The sequence below is a fragment of the Pezoporus wallicus genome, unplaced genomic scaffold, assembly GCF_028554395.1.
Source record: "Pezoporus wallicus isolate ANWC-B61680 ecotype Strahan unplaced genomic scaffold, APGP_CSIRO_Pwel_v1 scaffold_2696, whole genome shotgun sequence".
NCBI classification, from domain to species: domain Eukaryota; kingdom Metazoa; phylum Chordata; class Aves; order Psittaciformes; family Psittacidae; genus Pezoporus; species Pezoporus wallicus.
The window spans coordinates 1,625,548-1,638,316 of NW_026637439.1; the positions used below are offsets into that span (position 1 = coordinate 1,625,548).

A 12,769-nucleotide genomic window follows, 5' to 3' on the forward strand; every position below is an offset into this window, starting at 1 on the left:
GATCTTCCAGTTTGGACTCCACACAGGGCTTGGGTTAAGCTGAATTTTACATAAAACCTTGAAATGTATCAATTCTTCTTTTTAACTTGGGAGAGTATAGCTATAAGTGGTCTTTTCAGATAGTTTCATAAGCCATGGCTCCTGTTCAAACATTTACTGTATACCAGGAACTAAATTTCACTTCAAAGAATTGTGTGACTACATTCTCAGTCTCTTCAGTGAACAGACACCCCCAGAAAGGTCAAATTGTGTTTTCATAATGTGTATTAATTTATTAAATTCAGGAGAGTGAGTATGTACACTATATGAAAAAAATTAAAGACCACCTCTCCCAACTCAGATTTTTTTTTCAAGCTGTAGAACAACTGCCTTTAAAGATGGATCTTCTGCCCAGTTAACTCTGCTTCCAAGTATGATGCACTGTAAGAAAGGAAGTTTGGTTAAAAAAAAAACAAACAAAAATCATGAAAAATATTATTCCCACTAAATTCTCTCAAAATCTGTCCGGTTTTCAATTTTTAATTTGGAAGCCCTTTAAATTCACAGCAGTATTTGAAGTAGGTGGGATGGGACAAAGAAGAAAAGTAATTCAGATCCTGTTGCCAATGCATAGGTAAAAAAATAAGTGGTGCTTTGAACTCCCCAGAGATGCTTGCACACTATCCCTATTTTTAACATAGGAATTTAGAGGATTTGTTTTTTAACACATAAAGTTTGCCTCAAACTTAAGATACCACAGTTGACATTCTCACCCTGCCATTCTGGACTGAAAAAGGGAATTATTAAAGTTAACCAATAGAAGATTTGCTCTACTTATGGCTCGGAAGATCTCAGGAATACAAAACCCGGAGATCTAATCTAAACCCCACTAAAATGTTTAATTTCTTGTTCTCAATATGAGATCTAACCTTGTTATCAATGCAAGCTAGTAGTAGATGGCATGCAACACAAAACCATGCAACTCGCTTTTCTGTCTTTGAAATTCTTCTGATCATCAAATTCACAGTGTGATTATATCCTGTCTTTACCTGAAGCCCCCCACTCTGTCCTCTCCCTTCCCCATTTTTTTTAAATAAACTTTGTACATGCTGAACTGGGATTTCATAGCCTGTTTGCAGATAAAACTCGAGAGCAGTTACAATTTACTGTGTAAATTAAGTGTGCCTCCCATCTTTGTACCTAGGTCACTAATCCATGTGGCTAGGCAAAGGAAGCCAGGACAAATCACACAGTGAGAGGCACAGTTCCTGGCTGCAGCACAGCATATGTGACCTTTACTGAAGTGCCCCTCTGAGCACAGGATGCTCCAGAGGCCCCTTCACCCTATACCAAACCATGAGCTTTTCTTCCTCGCTTTGTCTTCACACTCCAGATGACCTGCCAGCCAGCTACATAGATTCAGGCTAGTCTGCAGCATCTGATACCAAATGGGTAACCAAAAGACAGAAAGTTACTGGAGATGGGCCATGGGTGCAGGCCAAGGCTTTCACAAGGCTTCAGTGGGCAACACAGAGAAAGCACAGCTGGTCAGAAGGGCAAAGTGCAGAGCAGCAGCCTGGCTCAGTGGTATCATGGGATTAAGACCTACTTATTTTTCCTAACCATGAGATAGGGGAACTGATTTGGGGGGGTGTAGGGGTGACTTTTGACTTTCAGCATAAGGAAATACAGCCACTGCTTTAACAGACATTCTTTGAGAAAATGCATTGTTTTTATACCTTTAAGGGAATAAAAAGAGTAAGACAGATTGATAGACTGTCTTGAAATTCCATAAATATTAAAAAAAAACTGACAATTTCATGCTTGCAACCTTTAAAGCAATAAAGATTTATTCAGTTTTCCTTTCATATAGCTGTTTTTCCATTACTATTGTTAAAGTCATTAGAAAACAGAACGTTGCCCAAAGTTACGTTTACTAGACACTATATTATTGTTATTATTGCAAAACTGCACTCTGGCTTTTAAAAGCTGAAACACCTTACCTGCAATACATTTTGAATTACTGAAGTAATCTTTCTCTCTTTCTGGTAGGCAATACGCATCTCCTCCAGCACTTTCACCTCCCCAGTTGTTTGTTTCTCCTTTAGTTTGTTCATCATGTCATGGATTTCCATTAGTTTCTGTCTTCCGACTTTTTTTAGTACTTTTTCCATTATGAGGAAAATGAAGTGTTAAAGAATAGTAAGATGATCAGCAGAACTAAAGATCTGCTTTTTATCTCACAAAACATCTAAGGCACTCCCACTGCAATACCCTTAACCTCACACTCCATCCCTTCCCACAGTATATATCAAGATATTCCTTTCACACAAGAGGCAGTATGTCCTGTGGGTACCTGGTATCAAAGCACATTCATTGTTTCCCTGGCTGCTAGCAAAACAGAAAGTACTTTGTACACTGTCTCTTATTTTCATCAGACGCAGACTGTAATTCGAGTATCTGTTCTACATCTCACCTACAGTTGTCACAATTTTCATTGTCAGATGTTTAAGATCTTTCCCCCTTTTTCAGATTTGACTGGAAACAAATTCTAAAGTTGTACAAGAGGTATGTGTACCACATCAGTGAATATTACCAGTGTTCTATAGGAAGCCAGGCTAAAAAATAGACTGAATAAAGCTATTTAGAGGCAGTTCTTACATTGGAAGAATGCTGACACAGCATTCCTCCCCTTATTTCTGAAGATATTAGGGGCGTTCACTTTTTCGAAAAAGATAGATACTTCCTTGCATTAATTTCATTACTGTCAACATACACACCACTTTGTATGCATGAAACACAGTGACTGTTAAAACTGTTGGCAAACCTGGTCATGTGACAGTAGGTTCACTCAAGAAAATAGATTCCGAAGGCTGACCTAAATTTGACTCACTCTAACAAGCCTACTGAATACCAACATACATACAAAGATTCTTTGCAAGTAAATCCCATCCCCTATTCTGCAAACATTTCATAAAGGTGCAATCTGCCAAAAAAAGGTACTTTAGATATTGATTTAAATTACTAGATGATGTGTAATTTTCTGGGGAGCTTACACTAATAATAAAACACCACCACATTCTTTGAGAATCTTTTCGTGTCTCCCATTCTAATGGTCAGTCTCATGCTCAAGTAGACAACACTGCAGCTCATTTTTGCAGTACTTCCTGCTCTTTTCAGAAGTTTTATAACTGTATTGAGCATCTGGTAGTTACTTCAGATGTAAATTAATACTGCTACAAGAACCTTAAAACATGAACTGTACATTCAAACAAAGTCAGTATAGCTAACATGCTTACAAAGTCTTTCCTTTTGAATGTCAGCCACTTTCTGTTCCTTTTCACGTACTTGCTGGAAAAAAGGAAAAAAAAAAATATTTCTTAGACTCCTGGCTCCAAAATATTTTGAAAAATGCTAACTCCAATCACAAAAGCAGTTAAGGGCAGCTCTAGAAACAGACTTTCTTACATACTCACTTTAAGTAATAAATTCAGTGATTTTAACACCAGTAGGCACTGCACCTTTTGGGCCACACATTTAGCTGCAAAGGACTTGTAAAATCTAAATACTTTCAAACTGCGTTTGTGCCTATCATGTTGACCTGAACAACTGCAATAGAAGCTATGACTGCCACTTACCTGCTGACATACAGCTACTGCCTCGCTGAGCCTTACTATGTCTTGCAGAGTTTCCAGCATCAGTCTAAGGAAGGAACACAGTTGCATACATTAAGAGTATTAATGAGTCAACAGCATAAATGTTTTAATCAAGGTTATTTGGATTAAACAAAAAAAATCCCCAATCCCCTCCCCCCCCACACCAAACTGCATTTTTTTTTTTTTAACAGTAATTATACTAAGTATTGTTGTAGGAGCCAAACAGCCTCCTTAATTTCCCTCAGTTTCTCAGTTTCAGTTAAGTCTGTCTAACATTTCAAATCACAAAGCTTGAAAGGCATCACAGAAGCCTAACCACTTGAGAATGGCTAATTGAAGCTCTTGAATTCTGGCATGGGGCAGGGACATCATGATGATGCAATGTTTTCAGCTGCATTTCTGACAGAAGTTAAATTTCTTATATTACGCTTCAGATGTGTTCACCTGTTCATATTGGGCAGGAAATTAAAAGCTGATTCTAAACATGTTCAAAACTTTCTGTCCTTTTTCAAGGACATTCAACTTCTACACAACAAATTAATGAAATAATGAAGGCAGGAAAGCAGCGCCAAGGCCCTGTTACAAGCCTGTAATATGTGCTCAGCTATTATAAATGTAGATAACTCATGTATTAAAGGCAAAAAAATTCTTCACTACAAACAGTTCTCACTAGTAAATAAAAAATTATGATCTCTGTAATCAAAGATTGGTTAGTTCAGATGTAAATCCACCCTGGGTGTAAGAGTCCTGATCATGCAGATTCCAGCCAGAAGGTGGACGGTATATCATTCAGTCAGAACTAGAAGAAAGAAGCTTGCTTTTTAAAAAAGGTACAATGCAGTAATGCAGAAATGTATCAGAGAAAACTCTGTAAAGACCATTCCTTTCCAGCCATCCTTTTCCCAAGAACACCTTACTGTGAGTCATTATCATTTTGCTTCATTTTGTCTCTCAGGGCAGCCATAACCTGCATCCTGCATAGCATGGAGAAAAAATAAAACTGATGAGAACTTACATGAAACTGGGAGAAACAGACTGAGACAAGTAACAGAAAATATATTTCCTAGGCTCCATTTATAGCTACTTTAATATTGGAATTATACATATAAAATTCTCAGTACCTTTTAAATATCATGCTTCTTAAATAAAGGGGCTTAATCCTCGGGACAAAAAAGGTTCATCTATGATTACTGGTGAGTGGCAACTCCCTTCTCTCTTGCAAACAAACTAAGAAACCATTAATCCCACAATCTGCAGAAGGTAAACTGGGCAAAGGTGGGAATTCAAATGAACAGCCATGCAACACAGGAGATACGTAATATTTATCCTATCAACTACCTTTTCATAAGCATTTGTAAAATGCAGCCAAGAAATATGTTTACCGACTCATACAGTCAGACTTCCACAGTTTTGCAGAAACCTCTGAGTTTACATATTTCAACTTGATTCCTCCTTCCTCCCCTTTCCCCCCAGTATCACCAATTGTATTCCTACTAGTTCAGTGTTAGTAAAAGTCACTCGTGTTTGTACCACACCCTGCATCACTTTGAAATCCTGTTTTAATCAGAATTATGTATACATGTATGTGTGTACGCACAAACAGAAAACCTCCAAATAAACAGGAAGAAAATTCTACCTTTGCAAGGCTAACGTCTTGCTCCAGAAAGAGGCTTTTTCATTCTCAATGTCTTTTTTATAATCTTCTATGACACTGAAGAAAAAAAAACCACAAAACCAACAACCCAAAACTAAACACACACACACACAAAACGACACAACACCCCCCTCCCCAAGAAAACAGAATCCTAAACACTATGAAGATATCAAAAAAATCTAAAAGCAGTGTCACAACTTTAACTTGCTCTCTAAGTATCTAAAGATTTTTTCCTGTAAACCACAAATTATTAAGGCTAGGAGTATTTTAGCATGCTCAACTTGTATTAGTGAACTCTAGCCATCTGTAAAGAGCACTGCAAATTTAGAAGCCACATCAGATACAAAACTACATCATCAGACTGAGCAAAATATTTCTTCCCCCATAATTTCCTTTATTTTCACCAGACTTCTGCAAAGTAATGATGGTTAATCCAGAGATTTACTATACAGCAGTAGCTAGAGAGGACCTCCAAACTCAGTTCTTAGCCCTTATCTTCATTTAAAATACATCAAAAGTTTTAAGTTATCCAATGACGTACATCTGCACAGGCTTTTGCTTGCCAGCGTAAGAGTCAGCTGCTTTACCTGCAAAGACAGAATGTCATTAACAAAAAAGGCACAACAGAGATTTTTAAATGCAATCTACAGAGCATAAAGCAGCCTGACAACTGTACTAACAAAGTATTTCTTAATTCTCCCTCCACACCTTATCATCTCTTCCACTATTAGTGAGCTATATGTAAGAAATTACTAGGCTTTACTGTATTTCCATTTAGCGCTTTTGAGACATGTCAAAGCTAGTTGGCAGCACTGCTCTATCTATGCAGCCTGGCTGGTTCAGTGGAAGATACAGGCAACGGAAACACGATAGGAACAAGAAAAAAAGCCTTAAATCAGTATTGCTGCCAAGCACTTAGGCACACTTAAATAATCATCGCTTGTCTGAATGTCAGAGAAGCCGAAAGTAGAAACCGAAGGGGAGAAAGAGCAGTGAGCAATAACCGGACGGCAGCTTTATAAGCATTTAAACATGTTTCCAACAGCTGTCTAGAAACTGAAGTCAGATAATCGGTTAAGAAAAACATTTCATTGTTGTAATGAACACTTTTGATAACTTCAAAACATTTACGTCTATTACAACGTTACGTTCAGGGAGGGCAGAGGGGGTTGCTGGAGGGAGCCAGCGCAGGGAGAAGCTCACCGGCGTCAGCTACAGCGCTGCACTCCAATAACTGCTGCTTCATCTGGTCCTTCAGGCTGCAGCAGAAGGACAATGGTCAGGCCCCGCGCCGCTGCCCCGAGCAGCGGGCGCCAAAGGGGCCCCGCAGCACCACCCGGCCCCCAGCACTGACCGAAGCAAACAGAGCACGTCCACCGCGTCTAGGGCCTGCTGCTCATCCTCCGGCGGCTGCTGCGGCGGCGACTGCTGCTGTTGCTCCGCCGCCGCCATGACTGCCCCGCACTCCGTTCAAGCTGCGCGGGGCAGGGACACCCAGCAGCCCGCGCGCGGCGGGCGGGCCCTGGGAAGGAGCCTGCTCTCCGCCCGCCTCCCCTCTCCACAAGGGGGTGCTTCGGTAGAACGGGAGCGGAGTCGAGGAGCAGCGCACAAACGGGACGGGGGGGGGGCAGGCAAAGAGCAGGTAATAGCCTCGGACCCGTTTTCTCCTTCAGGAAGCTACACACAATTAACATAAGTATACTACAGTAAATAAATACTGCGATAACAGAGCTACGCTGCCACTCGACTAGTACAGACACCACATCAGACATGGGCCTCTGCAGCCGCGCCAGGGCCCACCCACCCCAACGCTGCTCACAGCCTCAATGCCTCAGCGGTAGGCGCGAGTTACCTGTACGACTACAAAATAAAAACCACACAGAAGAAAATGAAATACTTTATTAAACATCCCAAAATATAAGCAAAATTCATAATAAGGGTTTATAAAAACAATGTTGGCACTGACTTTGTGTGGGAGGTAAAGCTTTTTAGTTATTGACAGACTCGGCTAGATTCCAGATGACAGGTGAGTTCAGCTGTTCGATGGTGCTTATCTTGATGGTTTTAGAGCTAGCATATTTTTTCTTGATTGCCTGCAGAGGTAACTTTGATTCAGTTTACTCTGTTCATAAATTTACACTATTCCAGCTTTCCCAAGCCTTTAATGGCCAAGCCAAACCCATCCTGGCACACACACCCAGTTCATGGCTGGCTCACACCACTTTGGCAAGAGCTTCAGTTGAAGTCTGAGAGCAGTAGCACAGCTAAGCCAGCCTCAGAGCACCACACATTCCCCACACATACTCCCCAACTGCACCACACATATTCCCACCTGCATCATGAGATTCTTACTTTCTCCTTGGTGGTAGCCTTATTCGCAAGAACTACATTCTTTGCTATGTGCTGCATAACTGGGAGGAGGTCACTCTCAGTGTAAGATGTGTAGCACTGTAGAGTTTCTCTCTGAAAGGAAGGGAAATCATTAGACAACCTTACCAGAACAACCCATTTATCTGTTTATCTTCTCTTGGGCAGTTTTGGTCTCCTGCCTGCCAGAGGACGGTTAACAATTACTGCCCCTTTTTAACAAGTCACTGAGAGACAAGCAAATGCTGAAATACCACAAGGAAGCAGAAGGTGGATACTTGGCCTTTTAAGCTGGTGGAGATGGAGAGCAGGTCCCAAACTGGGTGATCTGACAAGCATAACTTACCCACTCACATCCCTTGAGAAGTTTCAGAGACAAACAAGAAGCAGCTGCTGCAGTCTTGGATGGAGGGAAGTGAACCATATCATAGTCCAGAATGGTCAACTCCATCAGGTATTCGGCCAGAACACGCTGTCTTGTGTTTACCTACAGAAGGAGAGTTGAATATTGGCTATCTCTGAGGCAAGAGCATCCTGTCAAACCTTTGTTTAATCAAGCAGGAAGAAATACTACCTTAGCAAGCGTTTTGAGAGCTAAGGACTCGAGACTTAAGTGGCTTAATAGCAGAGCAGTTCTGAGCTGTATTAGGCTGCTTAGTCTAAGACCACTCCTTTCAATAGCAGTTACCTGCAGTACCAGGCAGATTTTTTAACTCCGATTTTGGCTGGGTTAGGCTCATGTGACTGAAAGCAAGCAAGACCTGTTTCTACATGGGAGACAGGCCTTAACCAGGCTTAGCTGCTAAACTTTTGTTATACTCAAGTTCTGAACCTTTTAAACAATCTGCCACAATTGAAAATGGCATTTTCCAGATGCTGCTTATATCAACATGTGTTCTCAGCTCTACCTTTGCAACTTCTAAAGCCATATTTAGGAATTGTGAAGCTAGGGGACAATTCAGATGAAAATTCAGGGCTTGCAGGATCTGAAGCTCCATCTGGATGATTTGTCTGGTTGTATAAGTGTTACTGGTTACATAGACAAGGTCTGCAGCATGCAAGGGACGCTGTTCTTCGTATTTGCTGGCAATGAACATAGCTGTGACACCAACCAGCTGCAGCATCTTCTTAGAAACAGTATTGTCCTGTAGGAAGAAGCAGTAGAGATTTATATGAATCATAGGCCTGAGCTCAGAGCACAGCTTTTCAATGTAGCCTGTGTAAGATTAGTTCAATGGCAGGATGTTCATATTTGCATATACAGAGTAACTGTACATCATCTCTTGCAGTCATCTGCAGGGGTTTTGGAAGGCTTTGAGATCAAATCAGGTAAAAGAGGAAGCAGTTTTGATACATCAAATCCCTCTTCACAGCTGAGGGGGTTATGTGGTGCATAAAATTCAACATCAAATGCCATTTGTTGGTCAGCTATATTTTGTTAAGGGTTACATGTCTATGATGGTATTACAGATCAGTGCTGCCTGTGCTTTTGCTTACAGAAGAAGGAATTTCCTGACACATGGCAGAGACACTCACCTGCAGGAAGCAATCTATGATGGCAACTGACAAGTACAAGGTATCCTGAAGGAGTTTGAAGCTTATCTGTACTTGCACAAGCCAGTCTATTAGTACAGCACGCATTTTCCCATTGATTTCTTGCCCAGTCAAGTATTTGGGTCTGATAGTTCGATTTTCCTGTGTGGAAGGAATAGAGTTAATAAATCTTGTCACTTAGCTACAGCATTACTATGTCTAGCCTCTGTGGCATCTTACAGCTTATCAGAGCTCAGTATAGGCAAAACCTACAGGCATAGGGTTTCCTTGTTTACTAGAGATGGGCTAGAAAGAACATGGTATTAGTACTACTAGTTGATTTATCTAACAACCAGTATGTGTTTATGTAATCAGCTCAGTTTAATCTTGCATTTTAAGTTGGGATATCCCTTACTAGTGCCTCAGGAAAATTCATGGGTGAAAGTGAATACCAGCTCCAAACCACACCTACGACAGGTTCAGTGTGTCAGGAGATGCCCCCTGAGCTCTGATCTACTTCTACCAACCTCAAGCTCTCTCAGATACTGGTAGATGTCCTTCGCATAGTCGTGGAAGTACTCTGGGTCGTTATCATCTTCATCAACTACATTTTCCACATGAAGCAAGTCATGAGAACAAGCCTGATGCATCACATCATCTGATGGTGCACATGCAGGTATTTCCATGGGGATTTGGGAATGAGACTCCAGCTGCAAGGAAATTCAGGATCAGCCCAGGCAGTACTTCCCTCAGCCCACTGCGGGCCGGGCAAAGGAAAGCTCCTGTGGGGTGAGCTACACCCAGCAAGGCACTGAACTGCTCACGACCTCTATCCGAGGGCACGACTGAGGGCCCCTGCTCAGCACGGCCTCACCGCATACCCAGCCGTGGCAGAGGGCGCACCGCCTCGGGCCATACCTGTTGCGAATGGGGTTCTGGCTTCGGCTCCGGCACTGTTGGCGGCGCCCCCTTCTTGGGAGCGGCTCTCCTCTTCCTCCTGGTAACGTGGCTCGCCTTGGGACTAGAGCGCAAGGGTCTGCCGTCCGGCTCCCCCCCGCCGCCTCCACCGATCGCCGCATTTCTGGTGGCCCCCTGTGCCTTTGGCTCGGTGACGCGGTTGCCGATGTCCACCAGCGCCGTGCGGGAACTCGGCCTCGTACTGGGGCCGGCCACCGCGGATCTCCTGAGGACCGGCAGCCCGCTGTCTCCGCCTGGCTGCTGGGGGTGCTGCGGGAAGAGAGGGGGCCGGGCGGTCAGCGGGAACGGGGGAGAGGAAAGGGACTGCACGGCTGCACCCCCGAAGCCGGAGAGTCGGGGGAGATGGATCGGGGGAATGGTGCACGCGCCGCGCTGTCCACCTGCCCCCACCCTGAAACAGGTGTGTCCGGAGAAAAGCCGCGGGGGGGGCTGCAGGGGTACATGAGCTCACACCCACGAAGCAGGAGGGCTACAGACGTGACTCCGGGGAGCAGTGCTACTGCTCCTGAGAGCTGAAGGGGAACCCGGGAGGACCGAGGGAGTACTTAAGGAGAAGCGTGCGCCCCACACCTCCACCCTCCCCGCTCACAGGGAACTAGGGCGCGGCGCGCCCCGCACCTGCCCGCGAGCCCGCAGAGCTTCGGGGCGCAGGGAGGGGAAGGTGTCAGCAAGACACGGATGACCGCCACCCTCACATGAGAGCGAGCAGGCACCCAGCCACCTAACCGAGTACCGCTGGGCCGGTCTTGTCCTTACCCAAGAAATCGTCTGCGACATCCTAGGGCAGCGGGGAGAAGCGGAGAGCAGAACGATGGACGCAGCGCTGAGCACGAAAACAAGGCGCTGGCTAGCCGCTGCCTATTTATAGAACCCGTCCGCCGCCTCTTATTGGCTGCCGGCGGTCCTCCCTCAGCGCGTTCTTGTGGCTACCGGCGGCGGAAACCGGCGTTCACCGTGTTACGGCCTGGGCGGACGGGGGCGTCCTTGTGCCGAGGTTGGGGCCTCCTCGCCCGGGGTGCAGCGGTGAGCGCCTGGAGGCGGCTCGGAACAGTTCTCGGTGTCCTGCCTTGGGCTGGCTCCGGCAACTGCCCGGAGACGAGCCAGAGCGTGGCATTCATACCGGAGGGTTCTTGCCGTGCTGTGTGCGTCCCACCTCACGTTTTAACCAGAAAAGCCAAGGTGCACTGCATAAACCGGTATTGAAAACTACATTTATTCTTTCCTCATTACATGTACATAGATCACTTACTGCCAGTTTGTTGTAAATCTTTGCTTCGTCTTTGAAAGTGTTCTGTTGCCTCTGTCTGCACACAAGCAACTGACTACCTGGAATGCTCCCCACCACAGCATTTATTAACCATGTACATCAGTTGGCCCATACCGGTGATTTGAAAACCTGCCCTTACAGCACAGCTGCAATACATCTCATGGGGGGAAAGCCTAAACCCTTTTTTTTTGAGGTTTATTGCCAGATACGGGCTCTTTTTAAACAACTTTAAGATAGACAATGTTCGTTGCTGTTGTCTTTATGTCAGGATAGCAGGAAAGCCACTGTGCATGTGCTGGGGTCACATGGGAAGAGCTACCAAATGCAAGTGAAGATGCAGGTTTTTGCTTGCCTGTGAAGTAGCCAGGCATGAGCTGATCTTCACTGCTGTAATCATCCAATGAGGTCCCAGCCACCTTCATTTCTTGTGGTCCTGTTGCTAGCAGCTGAAGTGTGCAATCAGCATTTGCTCAGAGAAGTTGTGTCAAGCATTAAGGCTTTTCAGTGATGTTACACTAACTTGATTTGAAAAAGGAAGAATTTGAAAAAAAGTAGGGAAAAACCACCTACCTATCCCCACAGAGCTATTTCTGGGTTTGTTGAAATGCTCCCAGCTCCAGTCCAGCCATGGCAAACACCAGTGGCACATGTAAATAGTAACTGAAGCTTTTTGTTCAAGAATGGTTTTCAGAGCAAAGGGATCACCCTGCTTACAGGCTGAGTGTAATTGCAGCACTGTTATTCAAGTGACCTGGGCCTTCTGGAGGAGGTGACATGAGAAAACCACTGCCAAAGGCAAGAACTGAAGAAAACAGGTTCGAGTTCTGGGCACTCTGCTGGTTCTGCAGCACAACCCTGAGAAATGAGGGACTGTTACCTGTGCAGTCAACGTTCATCACTACATGCAAAAGCAATGCAACTTCCAGAAACGTTCTGAGCACAGTTTTTCAAGTCAGTCCTGTACTGCAGACAGTGTTTAACACAGCACCAGAGGAAGAGAATGGATTGTAAACTTGTTTGTGTAAGAGTCACAGAAGAAACTGTGTAAACAAGAGCAGACGAATTGCTCAAGGACATTCCGAACTGCGCTGCTGGTGGGTCTGATCATGTAATTCCTACATCAGTCTACCCTTAAATTCCACTAACATGAAGTCTGGCCTTTATAACAATACTCAGGTGCTGATCAGTATATCAGTAATATAAATTTATACCAGAACAAGAAAACAGTATGACGAAGTAAGGCTGCTGTGACACACAGGTGAAAGATGTTACTCATTCTCACTAACCACTGAACAGACTTGCTGAATTCCATAGGAAATATCTAAGGGCTTCAGA

The 12,769-nt window shown here is 44.1% G+C and overlaps 2 protein-coding genes across 2 annotated transcripts; both read right to left on the reverse strand.

Annotated features, from left to right (window-relative positions):
- Nucleotides 1-303: 303 nt before the first annotated feature.
- On the reverse strand, nt 304-5,340 carry CENPH (centromere protein H). Its single transcript, XM_057405468.1, has 6 exons — nt 5,272-5,340; nt 4,553-4,609; nt 3,614-3,681; nt 3,279-3,326; nt 1,983-2,143; nt 304-420 (listed from the first exon to the last, which is right to left on the reverse strand). The coding sequence occupies exons 2-6, from the start codon at nt 4,606-4,608 to the stop codon at nt 337-339; spliced, it is 417 nt and encodes a 138-aa protein (XP_057261451.1). The 5' UTR covers nt 4,609; nt 5,272-5,340; the 3' UTR covers nt 304-336.
- A 1,937-nt stretch (nt 5,341-7,277) lies between these two features.
- Nucleotides 7,278-10,944, reverse strand: CCNB1 (cyclin B1). The gene is given in 10 exon segments (XM_057405515.1): nt 7,278-7,382; nt 7,642-7,752; nt 8,003-8,143; nt 8,565-8,801; nt 9,193-9,351; nt 9,717-9,899; nt 10,108-10,457; nt 10,460-10,514; nt 10,516-10,596; nt 10,786-10,944. Coding segments are annotated over 10 exon segments (1,581 nt in total).
- Between the last annotated feature and the right edge of the window lie 1,825 nt (nt 10,945-12,769).